Here is a 12879-nt window from a genome sequence, read left to right as displayed (position 1 = left end):
TGCGTATGACTTTTCAATACAAACATGCCTGCTTACTGCTGCCCGTAAAACGTTAATTATTCAATTTTAGGTAATTAGGCCACTGACATCAATAATTACCCTCTAATTATATGTCCCCCTGGGCGCATATCCTCACTGTAAAGGTGGTTTTCTCGTAAAATTTTGCACCCAATTTAAAAAAAAAAAACCTGTCGACTTAACTTACAAAACCTGTCGACTTAATCAAATGGACATGCCCTGATTCACGGCACAGTGGCTACATAGTTCTGGTTCATAATGGGTAGGGCATACAGACAGCTCCGTGTCCGGGACTTCCTGGAGGGAAGGAGGTGCCCGAGAAGCCCGTTAGCATACTTATTAAAACCCGTTATAACACCCCGTTAGCAGCAATATGTACACGGGTATATCGCCGTCAAACAAGCCCGTCCCTCGCGCAACCAGTGGAACATACCGATTTATATGCAGAGGATGATAAAATAAAACCTGGAAGCCGATCTCTTCATCTTGGGGGAGGAAGAGTTCTTGCGAAAATGACCTTGCCCCTTTACTGAGGTCCAAAACGGGCGAGTGCACATAAGTTGCACACAATACACGGCTTGCGCTTTACGGGAACAGAAGTTGTCGGATGATGTGATGATGAGTGATGATGTTTGCTTGTAAATGGCGCGGGTGTCTGGGCTGGGAAAGGCTAAAGTGCTTTGCACGCTTGGTTCCGCTGTTCTTGCAGGAGGGCGAAGCCGGCACTGAACTGCTGTGAACTGGTTCAGTATAGGTGCAGGCTCAATCTAACGGACCCACAGATAACTCAAAAACGAGCAGACGTAGTAGAAACAGAGTGAGGCCTTTTATTCTGCACAGAAGCTTGAGCTGTTTAAGACGTTTACACGCAAAGAAAATAATACTATTCCAATCATCAGGGTGGATTATCTTCCGCGGATGGCTTTCATTTCATGCGGTTTTCGGAAAGCAAAGTGGCGGGCAATCCTGGCACGAAAGCACGGATTGATGAATTATGATGGAAGGAGGCATCCGTTCAGTCAGGACCAGAAATTAACATTCGTGAAATTCCTGACCGGCTGTTTCTCTTCCCATTTCAGGATTCTAGGTACGTCTGTGGGACGAAGGCGCTGCTAGCGAAAGGATCGACGCAGACAAGCCTTCAACGTCAGTTCTGAGGTCCGCGATGGTTGAACTCGGCCACGGCAAGAAAAAGGTCGTGCTCGCGCAGCGGGTGCTGGGCACCGTCAAATGGTTTAACGTGAAGAACGGCTACGGCTTCATTTGCCGCAACGACAACCACGAGGACGTTTTCGTTCACCAAACCGCGATCACGCGCAACAACCCGCTGAAGCAGGTGCCCAGCGTTGGTGATGGAGAGCCCGTCGAATTTGACGTGGTCGTTGGCGAGAAGGGCCCCGAGGCGGCTAATGTTACCGGGCCCAACGGGGAACCTGTGAAGGGAAGCCCTTATGCCAAAGATAAGCGCCGCTACCGCGGGTTCCGACGGGGCGGTCAGCGTTGGCGTGGACCCAGCATGCGAGAACATCCCAAGTCGAGGGAGACCTTCGATGACTCGGACGGCCAGCAATACCAGACCGAAACGCTGGCTCCGCATTTTTCACAGACGCAAAGGGGGGGACCTCCGATGACTGCAGGACGCTCCTACCCGCCCTGGCGCAACAAGAACCGAGTTACCAGGGAGCCGCCGCGTGGACCGCCAGACGTCGCCCAGTGCGAGAGCCAGATGTACCGGGACCACGCAGGCTACGGGGATCTCGGGGCCCCGGAGGTACCCCAGAGGCGCTTTCACGGCCGCTACTTCCGCAGGCGACGCCCAGAGGAGTTGCTTGCCGAGCAGGCGAATGGAGCTGGAGGTGGCGAACATGGCGCGGCCGGTGGCCGCGGCAGCAGCAGCCGCGGCGGCGAAGACAACGGACAGCGAGACAGGGCGGTCGGCGGATCATCGTGGCGAAGGTCCCCCGGACGCAGGCAGCTTCGCCACGGGGCGTCGGAGCCGAACAACGAAAACGACGGCAGCGAGCGCGACTACAGGGATTGGTCAGGGGAGCGCTACAAACGAGGATCTAGGAACAGACAGGAGTCACCCTCACCGCCACCTTTCCTGGGGTACAAGCCGAAGCATCGGTCGTATATGTAGCCCAAACCGAACGCCCAACCGGAGCCACAGCAGTAAGAGACAAGGACAAAGGATTTCATCCAACTCAACATTCCAAACTGGACACGGATAAAGGGAGCCGTTCGCTGAAGTGACTGGGAAGGCCGGGAGACCGAAGAGAGATCGCCACCCCATAGCTTAGCGGCAAGTTAAGCGAAGAAGGTGGGAAGAAAGCGGGTTAAGCACAGGAACTCAGTGGCACCACAAAGAAACTTTTTGAAGTGAAGATTTTTCATGTCGCGTACTCGAAAAAAAAAACTTTATTTTCTTTTTTTTTCCTCCTATGTAACCAAAAATTAACTACTTTGAGGTAAGCGAGAACGGAATCCGCCAAAAGACAGTTAAGAGAAGCAACATGTACCATGGTCTTGCGCGCTACTTTGGCCGTGATGTGCTCCTCCAAAAGTAGTCATGTAAAAAAAAAACTTTTTATTTTTTTCCCTCCTATGTAACCAAAAATTACTACTTTGAGGTAAGCGAGAATGGAATCCGCCAAGAGACAGTTAAGAGAAGCAGCATATACCATGGACTTGTGCGCTACGTTGGCCGTGATGTGCTCCTCCAAAAGTAGTCATCTCATTGTTCCTTCATTGTCCTTTCGTGCAATAAAGAGCCACCACGGTGACGCAAAAAGAAACGCACGAAGCCTCACATTTGATTGATGGCCCTACCCATGCAAGCACGCGTATCTTAACCAACGACAGTCTAGCGGTGGACGACGAGCGCGTAGCATTGTGCACCTTTTCCCCCGACAGTCAACACGTATGGCAATTGGCCGATTGATACGCGTGCTCGCTGTATGGGATGACGAAACGCTACGCCAGACACCTGCGTAGCAAAAAATTCCTGTGGCGCCTTCGCTTTAAATGCAAAGCATTTCGATGGTGCGGACTCAAATATACGAACCCATATGTGAATAACGATCGTGTCACAATTACGCCGCATAAGAATAAACGCCCTCGAAACTTACATGTACATGCTGTATGATCACCTACACTGTACCTGAAAGTCCTCCCAACAATGCATTTGTTCATAGTACTGCAGCCGACATTAAAGGGGCTCATTGTATAGCACTCTGGAGTGATACATGGCGTCTTTAGCAGGTATATAAAGTCGCTGGGGTTATAATACTTAAATCTCACTCCTTATACAGTTAAACTTGGATATAGCGAAGTTGACAAAAATTCGCAATTCGCAGGGTTTCGAGTTAGAGCGCGCGTGAATGAAACAGAAACGGAACCAAAATGCTAGGTGAAGGTGAACTCACCCATAAAGGTTTTATTTTACAGCGAAAAACTGCGTGATTCGTGCCAACTGCTTTCGCACGAACTCCGCCATTACGCGGAACTCCAAATAAGCAAGGTCGCATTTACCCCGTGTTCACAACGTAACTCAAGCGTCCCTTTTGCCTTTTGACACTTTTCGGTTTTAACCCGTTTAAGGACTAAACCTATGCTGAAAGGGAGCGTTTTCGGTAACTCGATGCTCTTTGCCGCACTCAAAATAATTGCATGCGAGAGTGCTAGCTGCGATACTGCACCCGGCGGTGACAATCTTCTATCTCGCCAGAGGAGACAATTAAAATTGCGAGCTTGTCTTGAAAAGACAAAACCGGGCCATCTCTACTAACGTGAAACATGAGGAGGGGCGAAGCATGCAGTGTATAAGTGTATTGGCGTTTTTGCCCACGGAGATGAAACTGTTGGGGGGCATAGGTACAACTTTGCTTGAAGAGTCTTGTGCCTTTGAAGCACGAAGCGTTCTAGTGCGAGGCGTTAGAAAACGAGTGTCCCGGTGTTTCAGCACCGCGACTACATGAAACGACGACGACAGGAGAAGCCGACACCGAGCCCCTACAGCTTTTCGTTTTCTGGCAGCATAAATCATCAACCGACACCGCAGATAGCAGTGGAAACGAGCGACTACACGCTGATAGACCGACCTAGCACCTAACCGACACCACAATCACGCTGGAAACGCGGAGCGGGCGTTTCACTTCAGTGTCCCTTTAAAGGGACACTGAAGTGAATTTCTCAAGCTCCCGGTTTTGCTTGCCCTGCGTAGACTGGCTCAAATTACCACACTTTTCATCGTTTATCCGATTGATAAGTCGGTAATTATTTTATTTAAAGGGACACTAAAGTGGATTTGTCAAGCTCCCGTTTTTGCTTGCACTGCGTATACTGGCTAAAATTAGCACACTTTTCATCGTTTATCCGGTTGACAAGTCGGTAATTATTTTATAAAGCGGGAAAGAAGAAAAAACTAAAGCGTTGCAAACTGTTCGCATGGCGACGCAGTGAAACATCCCCCTCGCGAGGGGCACGATCAAATGCAGAGCATTTCCGGGGGCGCACGACGTTAAGTAGTTTGCGTTACGTTAATGTTGTTGCACTTGTGGCAACTGCTGACGAGAGAGCGCGGCGGTGAGTAGTGCGCGCGAACCGACCGCGGAGAGAGCGCGCGATGCGAGCGCAGAGTAGGCGAGAAGGAGCGGGGGAGAGGGCGCACCTACGAGCGATGCGGACTACTACGGACGCCTAGAACGGGTGACATGGTGAGTTAAAGAAATGCTCAGCATTTAAAAATACCATGCGCGGTCTGTAGCGGTCGCACCAATTAACGGCTGTGACGTCGGGAGGATCGAGGTGGCACCGTGATTGGACGATGTCCACGGCTAGCATTCAAACAAGTTTTCGGTTTCGGTTCTGTAAAACGACATGCTTGACATCCGACGGCAGCGTTGAATGGGCATTCTCGATATCTCAGTAATCGTCGTACCGCGCTTCTGCCATGTTGTCGGCTGTAATATGCCTGAGATAAGCCTCCCAGTACGACTTGGCACCGTAGAAATCACTAGCCGAGGCCTACGCAGTGGATGAACGCCCTCCGCGTCACCGCAGACGCTCAAATGCCATGCGCTTTTCCCGCATATTCGGAGCCTGCCTCACTCATGCCTGTATCGTAAATAGCGTGTTCGCACCAGGCCAGGTGTGCTGATTCTGGCCTGTGCCCACTGACCGCAAGCAGTCGGTGCTTGTGGCAACAGTACGCCAACGAGAACTCGCTAGCGCGTCAGTGCGAACTCGCGAACTCGCTCGTGGAGCAGTGAACGTTACGGCCCAAAAATGGTGAACTGAGGTTAGAAAACATTGGCCGCAAACAAAAAAAATCAACTTACAAAAAAAAAAAGCATGCACCCTCGAGGATTCGAACTTGCGACGTGCAAAACGAAAATGCTAGCGCTTCAGACCACTCGGCCACGGCCCATCACCACCAAAGTGGGATATACAAGATATATATGTACAATCAGTTTACACTTTTATTTAGTTTCAGCATTTTAATTACTTTAGGTGGTATAGCGCTCGTGCAGTAAACGCCCGCGAAACTTCCACAATATCCCAAGTCTAGCAATTGCATTTCTTAGATGGAAAAGCGTTCGCAGATGTGTGGTCGTGCTCCTGACCGCTGTGCTGGTTCAACCAGCGCAGATAAGTGCTTCCTGCCCTTTAGTTTTGCGCTGTACGGTAAAAGTTTCAGTTGATTTTATTTCCTTAGTACCTATATTGACTTCGCTGGCTCTTCTCCCGCCTTCAAGTGGCATTAGATTTTCCTACTAGCGTAAAGTCAGCGAAGCGTAGCATATGCACTTGTGCAGCGCTTGCGTGGAGCGACCCGGACACAGATCTTGATACAGTGTACAAACTAACAAAGTAAGGAAAGTACATTCTTCCATTCACAAACTAACAAAGTAAGGAAAGTACATTCTTCCATTCACAACCACTGAGCTGGCGAATTGCGACGACCCGTCGGCGGCCGGAGGACTAACTGCTGGGCCGACTGACTCGGTCGGAAGGTCGGCAAGCCGTGCAGTAGCGCAGCCAATTGCCAGCTCATCTCCTCCTGACGCCACACGAAAACGCCACAGAAAATGGGCGAGGGTGCAGAGAGGAGGACAGCATTTTCGAATTGATTTTTCTGCTAAATAACTTCGCGTAAACGCGCTCAGAATTTGCGCTTGTAATCCCGCAATGTTTACAAATCACTTCAGTGTCCCTTTAAAGGAGCACTGACACCAATTTTCGGCGTTAATATTATTGCACAGTTCGCTTCCTTCACTCAACGTAATACCCTGGCTGAAATATGAGCGGCCTGCGATGCGAAGAACGTAGTTCAATTGGATCTCATTTATCGCGCCGACGGAGCAGCGCGCGGAGCGGCACTCAGCAAATGGACATCAGCGTGACGTCAATCCAAGAGCGGAAAAGAAGTGACGCGACAGCGCTCGTCAAAAACTCGTGACGTCCCTTCACGCGCGCGACCCCACGAGCGGCGAGCGGGCGCAACACCCTCTCAAGCGGGCGCCGGTGACGTCCGCACAAAGCGGTGAGGTCTGTCCGGGAGTCTGTCATATGCGCCGTTCGGGATGAAAGCGCGGGAATTTGAAACAAACGATTTTCAGGCCGTTCAATGTAATGAACTATCGCGCGCTGAAGTATTTGAAGGGCTGTTTCGGGTTCGCCAGACCATTAAGCATCGATAAAAACAATAAAAGTGGAACATGAAATTTTTGTGTCAGTGCTCCTTTAAGTTGCTTAGGCTACAGTGAAGTAGAATATTCTAGTTCACTGTAGCTTACGCATTTATCTGGAAGTTTCCATAACTTTTTTTACAAATTCAATTATTTTCCAAATGACGTTGACGTGACAGCCTGAGTGCCGATGCAGGGCGGTGAATTTTTTTTCTATAAAAGTGAAGCTACTTGCTTCGCTTTCTTCCTGAAGCGCCACCTCGTGCATCTACACAGCTCACAGTCCGATATGCTTAAGTTGCAAGAACATCGACTCCTGTGATTTCCGCAGGTAGCTTTTTACTGAATAAAGATTTCCACCGAATAAAGTTTCGCGAGACACTTTCTGCTCCGCAATAACATAATAGAGAAATGTCGAAGCATTCAGGAATGACGTAGGTATCTATCGAGAATCGGTGACATGAATGCTGCGGCATTTCGTCAGCGTTTAACTCAGAGCCTTTTCTAAAACCTCCCTTCAGCGCATTTCCTTAGGTCGGCGATCACACGAAAAGAATCTAGTTGAGTGACAAGTGCTATCAAACAAGATAGCCAGAGGCGGCAGAAACAAGTGGACGCTCCACTTATTTTAGCTCAAGTTAACATATCACCGCACTCGGATGCGCTGGCAACAAACAAATTATTAACACCATATGCTTAGGGTCATTTCCACCAATGGTGCATCATTTAGTGGCTCTAAAAGTAAATAGCTTGTAAAACAAGCGGAAGTATTTATATTATAGTGCAGTACAGTAGACGACCTCGGGCCAGGCCCACGTCGTCGTGGCAAGTCTGCATTGGGCACAACTCTGTAGACAAGTTCGAAGACATGGTGCAGAATTTTGGATGGTCTGAAATATTGATTTGCTGTTGTGGGTTTTCATCTAGAAGGGCTAATTCCTGACGAGCTACAGTCTTTGTCTGAGAAAAGGGAGGAAAAGTTGATTGCAGGAAAGGGGACAGAGCTCGTACCATCATAGAAGGTTCTTGCTGAGGTCGCGTCGTCAGTTCGGTGTCGAAATCTACACTCCGTCTCCAGTTTGGACAGCCCCCTTGGTCTCCGGTCTGTAGACGCTGCCATTGAGGGCTTCACTTTCAATGGGCGATTAGCATCGAACCGTGGCATCGAGCATTGCAGTCCAGTCTTTCATACACAAGCTTGAATGGAGTCGTGTGCTTAGTTTCCTGGCTAGCTGTACTATATTTCACTACGAACGTGGGATTATCGCCCCCCTGTCTTGCATTACACTTACATGGTCTGCATATCCGTAAGAAGCTTGTTGACGCGTTTACAAGTTTCAGTCAATTTGTTTCGTGACAGTATGCCTTCTGTGGTCTGTCTTGGTACCATAAAACTCCTTGCATTATTTGTGCATCGAGGGACATTCCACGGACTGTGAGGACTTCAGAGGCTCCACATTGTAGCAAAACTTCTATACAAGGAGTTTTATTACTTTGTGTTCAGCTCATTTAGAAAGAGCAAATATTTCTGTGTACCATGGTCAGCTAGTCTGTCTCTACAACTATCCACTTGCTGTCTGTTCGTGACGTAGGGAATGGTCCATTCCGACTTGTTGGTAAGGTCTCGATAGGGCAGTGATCAGCTGTAGAGGCCAGGGCGATACAGTCCAGCCTCGAGTTCCTGTATATCGTGTAGCGCAAGAGTTGCGCGTATGATTGCCACATGCTGCAGGTTCCAGTTCGATAGGAAAGCCCGCTTTCAGTGCTGCGCACAAGACCCCATATTCAGTCAGTTCTGCTGCACTGAGCATCAGCAGTTGCGAAAGCGGCGGCAGCGGCGGCCGCTCAGCTGATAAGCAGCCGACTATCGTGCGCCTGTTTTAGTCCGTGCCGCTCCTCGCCACTCCTCCTCCTGCTGCTGGCGCGGCGGCGCGGCAGCAGCTCCTACATGCGAGACGGGTGGCTTTCCCACACGACCTGGAACTCAAATGGCGGATGGATGCGCAACTCTGCTCTCCTAGGGGAGCTATTTACAGGAACTCTAGTCCAGTCCGCTTATAAGAAGCACACCAGGAAACGGAAATCAGTTCGCTATACCTGTTTTTCGCTATATCTGAACATAAAATATATGTATGAAAATGGTAACAGGAAATGAATGTGTGTTCTTTATAGCCGGGATTACGTTAAAACCGTGTTTACTATGAGTGGGCTATACTGTATTATCGGTGGTGTTTTTTGCCATTAGTTGCGGCAGTTCCAGACTAGGTGGATGATGTAGAATGCAAGCAGTGCCAAACAAATAAAAAGGTTCCATTCGGGTTTTGACAGCTTGTTTACTCCAGTTCTGTTCTGGATCAACCCACATAGCATAACAGTTCATGAACTAGTTTGCAAGCACTGACCTGGTTTGTGAACCAGTTCTGCAAGTATAAACTGAAAACCTCATCACCGGCACATATTTTGTTGTCCCCGTCCTGCTGACACCTGGCATTGTGTCTTTCAATCGCTGCAATGCATAATACAATCAAAATTAAGCAACTGCCACTGACAGGGTAAATTAGCACTGGAAGTAGGAGACAGAAGTGTTTCTCTTGGTACCGGAATAGTAAGTTGGCCTAGTCACTAAATTTGCATCTGTGAAAGCAAAGTGGTGGTTCAGCAAATGGAGCAGCAAAAAGGCTTCACATGGGACAAATGCTGGACAAATAGGACAAGAGCTGGGCAAATGGACAACAACCAATCCGTCTGCCTTTGTGCATGTTTCGTCGACTCTTGCACTGCCTTTTTCTCAAAGACGGTTCTTTCCAAAGGGGAAAAGTTACGTTTTATGTTTTAGCAGCAAGTTTTTTGTGCTGTATCTATTAGAATTATTCAGCTTCGATAAACAAAACAAACTTGTCCACTCCACGCATCCTAAAAACCCAATGAGTATACTACAAGGCACAATTTACCACGTTGCCTTATCAATGATTACACATTGAAAAGCCAGATGAAGGAATCTCAAATAAATTCTGAAATGCAGCAAATACGGTACACCTTTAGGTCCAATGCCCTTGCTTTTGAGCAGCGTGTCAGTGCGACCAGCAACATCTTTACGCATGTTGTAACCGATAACAGAGCGTTTATATTCTGGTGATGGAGCAATGTGCCAGAGGCCTGATGGTGTACGTGAAAGCTAAAGGCTTGCAATGGCACTGACTGTGCTTTTTAAACAGCGCATGGCCAATCTGTTTCGTCGTCAATAGACAATTTTTTTTTTTAGTTTAGGTCCGGTTTGAATGTGCATGCTAAAAAATAATGGTTTGGGCTCGGGCTCAGTTAGTATGTTTCGACACCCTCAATGTAAGGCGGGACCATAGTACCTTAGTTTATCCTTCCAAGTGTACGCGCTGTGTGGAGCTTCTCAGATAAGGCGTCATGGCACATAAGATATTATCGCATACGTAAGTAGAATATACTTAGTTATCATAACGGGGTCGAAGTTTGTTTTTGATGATGACAGAGTTTCTGAAGCAGAATGCAGGTAAGTTGCGCTTCAAAGCCCTTGGAACGGTGACGTTGAGTCCTCTGAGGTGGTCGATCATGTCATGCCATGTTGGTGGCATGGCGCTGCAAGGCCAGGTCGGCATTTGTCCCTGTGCTTCTTAGAACAAGGTGGCGATGGGCACGAATGCGTGCCAGAGGTCATCAGCATGCGTATGTTTTCTCCCGCACTTGTAGACGACAGAAACGGGAACATGTTGGCCAAAAGGGTCCTGTGGATATTTGCTATCAAACACACCACATATATGTTACCACTTCAAATGAACTGCCGTAAACACTTAATTAGAGAAATTTACATGAGCACTATTAAATTTTCAGAGACTGATGTACTGAAAAGCGTTTAGTTGAGAGGCACTTTATCCTAGTGCAACATTTTCTAGTTTATAAATGATCCACAGCAGAGTGATTAAGGGACAACATGGATATGTGACAGCCCAATGTTAAGCCTAACATATCCCTCTAACATCTAACGCCATTAATCAGTACAGCAGCTCAATTGTCATAAAATATGTATAATATTGCTTGGCATGTTGTAAGGGTCAAGTTTAAAGCAACCACATGGTAAGCAAGCAACCAAATGGTAATGGTAAGCTACCAAACAGGACGTTAGGCCGGCCGAACACCCGGTTTTCAGGTTGAACAATCACCAATTGGTACCTACTTAAAAAATATTCATTCTACTTCTAGCTACTTGACGTTGGAAGACCTCAAAGCGAAACATTAGGCAGTCGCTTACGCTACTGTTGCTGCTGTTGTAGCAAAGTGATGCATTCACACGGAGCACACACCCGCCATGGTGTATTAGACAATGCTTCATAGGCAGGACATTGTTACAGACACAGTGGCCTGTGGTGCATAATGGGGCATGCACTAAGCAATTAATCTATCAATTACTTAAAGCCCAAGCACAAAGACCATTCTCGCTCTGAAGACTAACAAAGTGTTACATGCCCATAGAGTACCTAGTACGTATGCCCACTGTGCGGTACTGGAAACACTTTATGAGCAGGAATATGCATACTGTTTTGACACAATAGTCCGCTGTCAGTCCAGCCACAGAATTTCTCAATTTTTTTTATTATTTTGACAAACCAGGGCCGATGTAAGCACTTGCTTTCTCGCAGCCACTTTGGTTCACGACAAGGATGGCATCCAAGGCTACTTCACGGCTGCCACAATCACCAAGCTCCATTTTTTGAACTAGAACTAGAAGTGAACAGGGAAAAAAAACAAATAAAACGATTTTAGATGCAAAGCATCTCTTATTCGACCCTCCGTTGTCCGGCGTCCGCACCTCTCCTCCTCGTTTCCCTCTCCACGCCAGCTGTGATAACGCCGCTCTCCTCCTCACCACTCGGCTTGTCTCGTGCCGGCTCAGGAAGACATTGGCAACACTGTCGCTCCAGGAGCCCTAACCAGCTGTGATAACGCCGCTCTCCTCCTCGCCGCTCCTCCTTGCCGCTCGGCTCGTCTCGTGCCTCCGAAGACAAGGCTGCACAGAGGAGAGCTTGCGACGCCGAACGTAAACGGCAGCGTCGAGCAGCGGATTCCTCGCTTCGAGAACGAGAAGCCGCTTTGAAACGCCAGCGGCGAGTAGCTGATCCAGATGGCGTTCGGCAACGTGACAACGCTTCGAAACGCCAGCGTCGAACAGCGGATTCCTCGCTTCGAGAACGAGAAGCCGCAAAACGTTCCCCACTACTCAATAAATAAAGAAGACATTTAATTTAGATTTTGTGTAATTGGCCGCATCTGTCTTTTTTTGTGTGTACTCTGTAAACCACTCCTCTCTACAATGCTTCGGCGATTGAGAGTAAGTGAAATAAATAAATAAATAAATACGCTACTACACGTGTCTTTACTCTAACAACCAATTAACACGCTACTACTCCACAGCTTTGCATCCCCTCAGGGTTCCCACGTGGGAAGATGGTGTAATTTTTTTTCTCACATAAACATTGCTAGTGAAATTACGTTAAACGTGATAATGCAGTGTATCCCAGTTTTACTCAAAAAAATGTACAAACTGGCATGAAAAACCACATCGTATTTACTGTATGCCTAAAAAAGGCTTCGTTTCAAGCATAGTTCAGTGTAAATAGGCACTTTTAAATGATATGACACAGTTTCATAGTTTAACCAACAGTAATACAAACAAAAGGGGAATGCGGCTTAGCAAATGCAAAAACTGGCCTTAGAAAAACAACCTCAGTGTGTAGAAAATGAATGTTTTGTTAGCACTTATACTTTTTAAAGGAAGTATAGTACAGAACCAATGATATCTCTTTCCCTAATGCTGAATTCTTTTATTGGTACCCTCATGGTTGATATTTGTATAAAGTACATACAGAAACAATAAACTCTGGGGTGACATTTCCATTGTTTGAAGTCAACTACTTTTAAAGCCCCTAATACGTGCCTAGATGAATCAAAACCTTTACCCTGAAGGGAACAGATGTTGTATGAGAAATCACATAAAAAGTGAAACGTCATCAAATTTCATTTTGCAGTTGATAGCCTTTGAACTGATGATGGTACAGGTGCAGGCCATCCAAGGAAGAGATGTTGCATACATAACTGGGATTCACCCTAGCTATCCCTGCCCTGCAGTTATCTGTGCTCAACAAAC

The 12879-nt window shown here is 47.6% G+C and overlaps 1 protein-coding gene across 1 annotated transcript; it reads left to right on the top strand.

The window, feature by feature from the left end:
- The first annotated feature begins 1102 nt into the window (after window positions 1-1102).
- LOC144168202 (Y-box factor homolog) lies at window positions 1103-2685 on the top strand. Its single transcript, XM_077697240.1, has one exon. It carries the CDS (start codon window positions 1184-1186, stop codon window positions 2156-2158), a length of 975 nt encoding a protein of 324 aa, XP_077553366.1. The 5' UTR covers window positions 1103-1183; the 3' UTR covers window positions 2159-2685.
- The last annotated feature ends 10194 nt before the right edge of the window (window positions 2686-12879 follow it).

The sequence above is a fragment of the Haemaphysalis longicornis genome, unplaced genomic scaffold (genome assembly GCF_048455015.1).
Source record: "Haemaphysalis longicornis isolate Haplotype H1 unplaced genomic scaffold, Haemaphysalis longicornis Haplotype H1 scaffold_1, whole genome shotgun sequence".
NCBI lineage: Eukaryota > Metazoa > Arthropoda > Arachnida > Ixodida > Ixodidae > Haemaphysalis > Haemaphysalis longicornis.
Note: the sequence above shows the minus strand (reverse complement) of the source record. Positions and strands in the feature narration are given on the sequence as shown.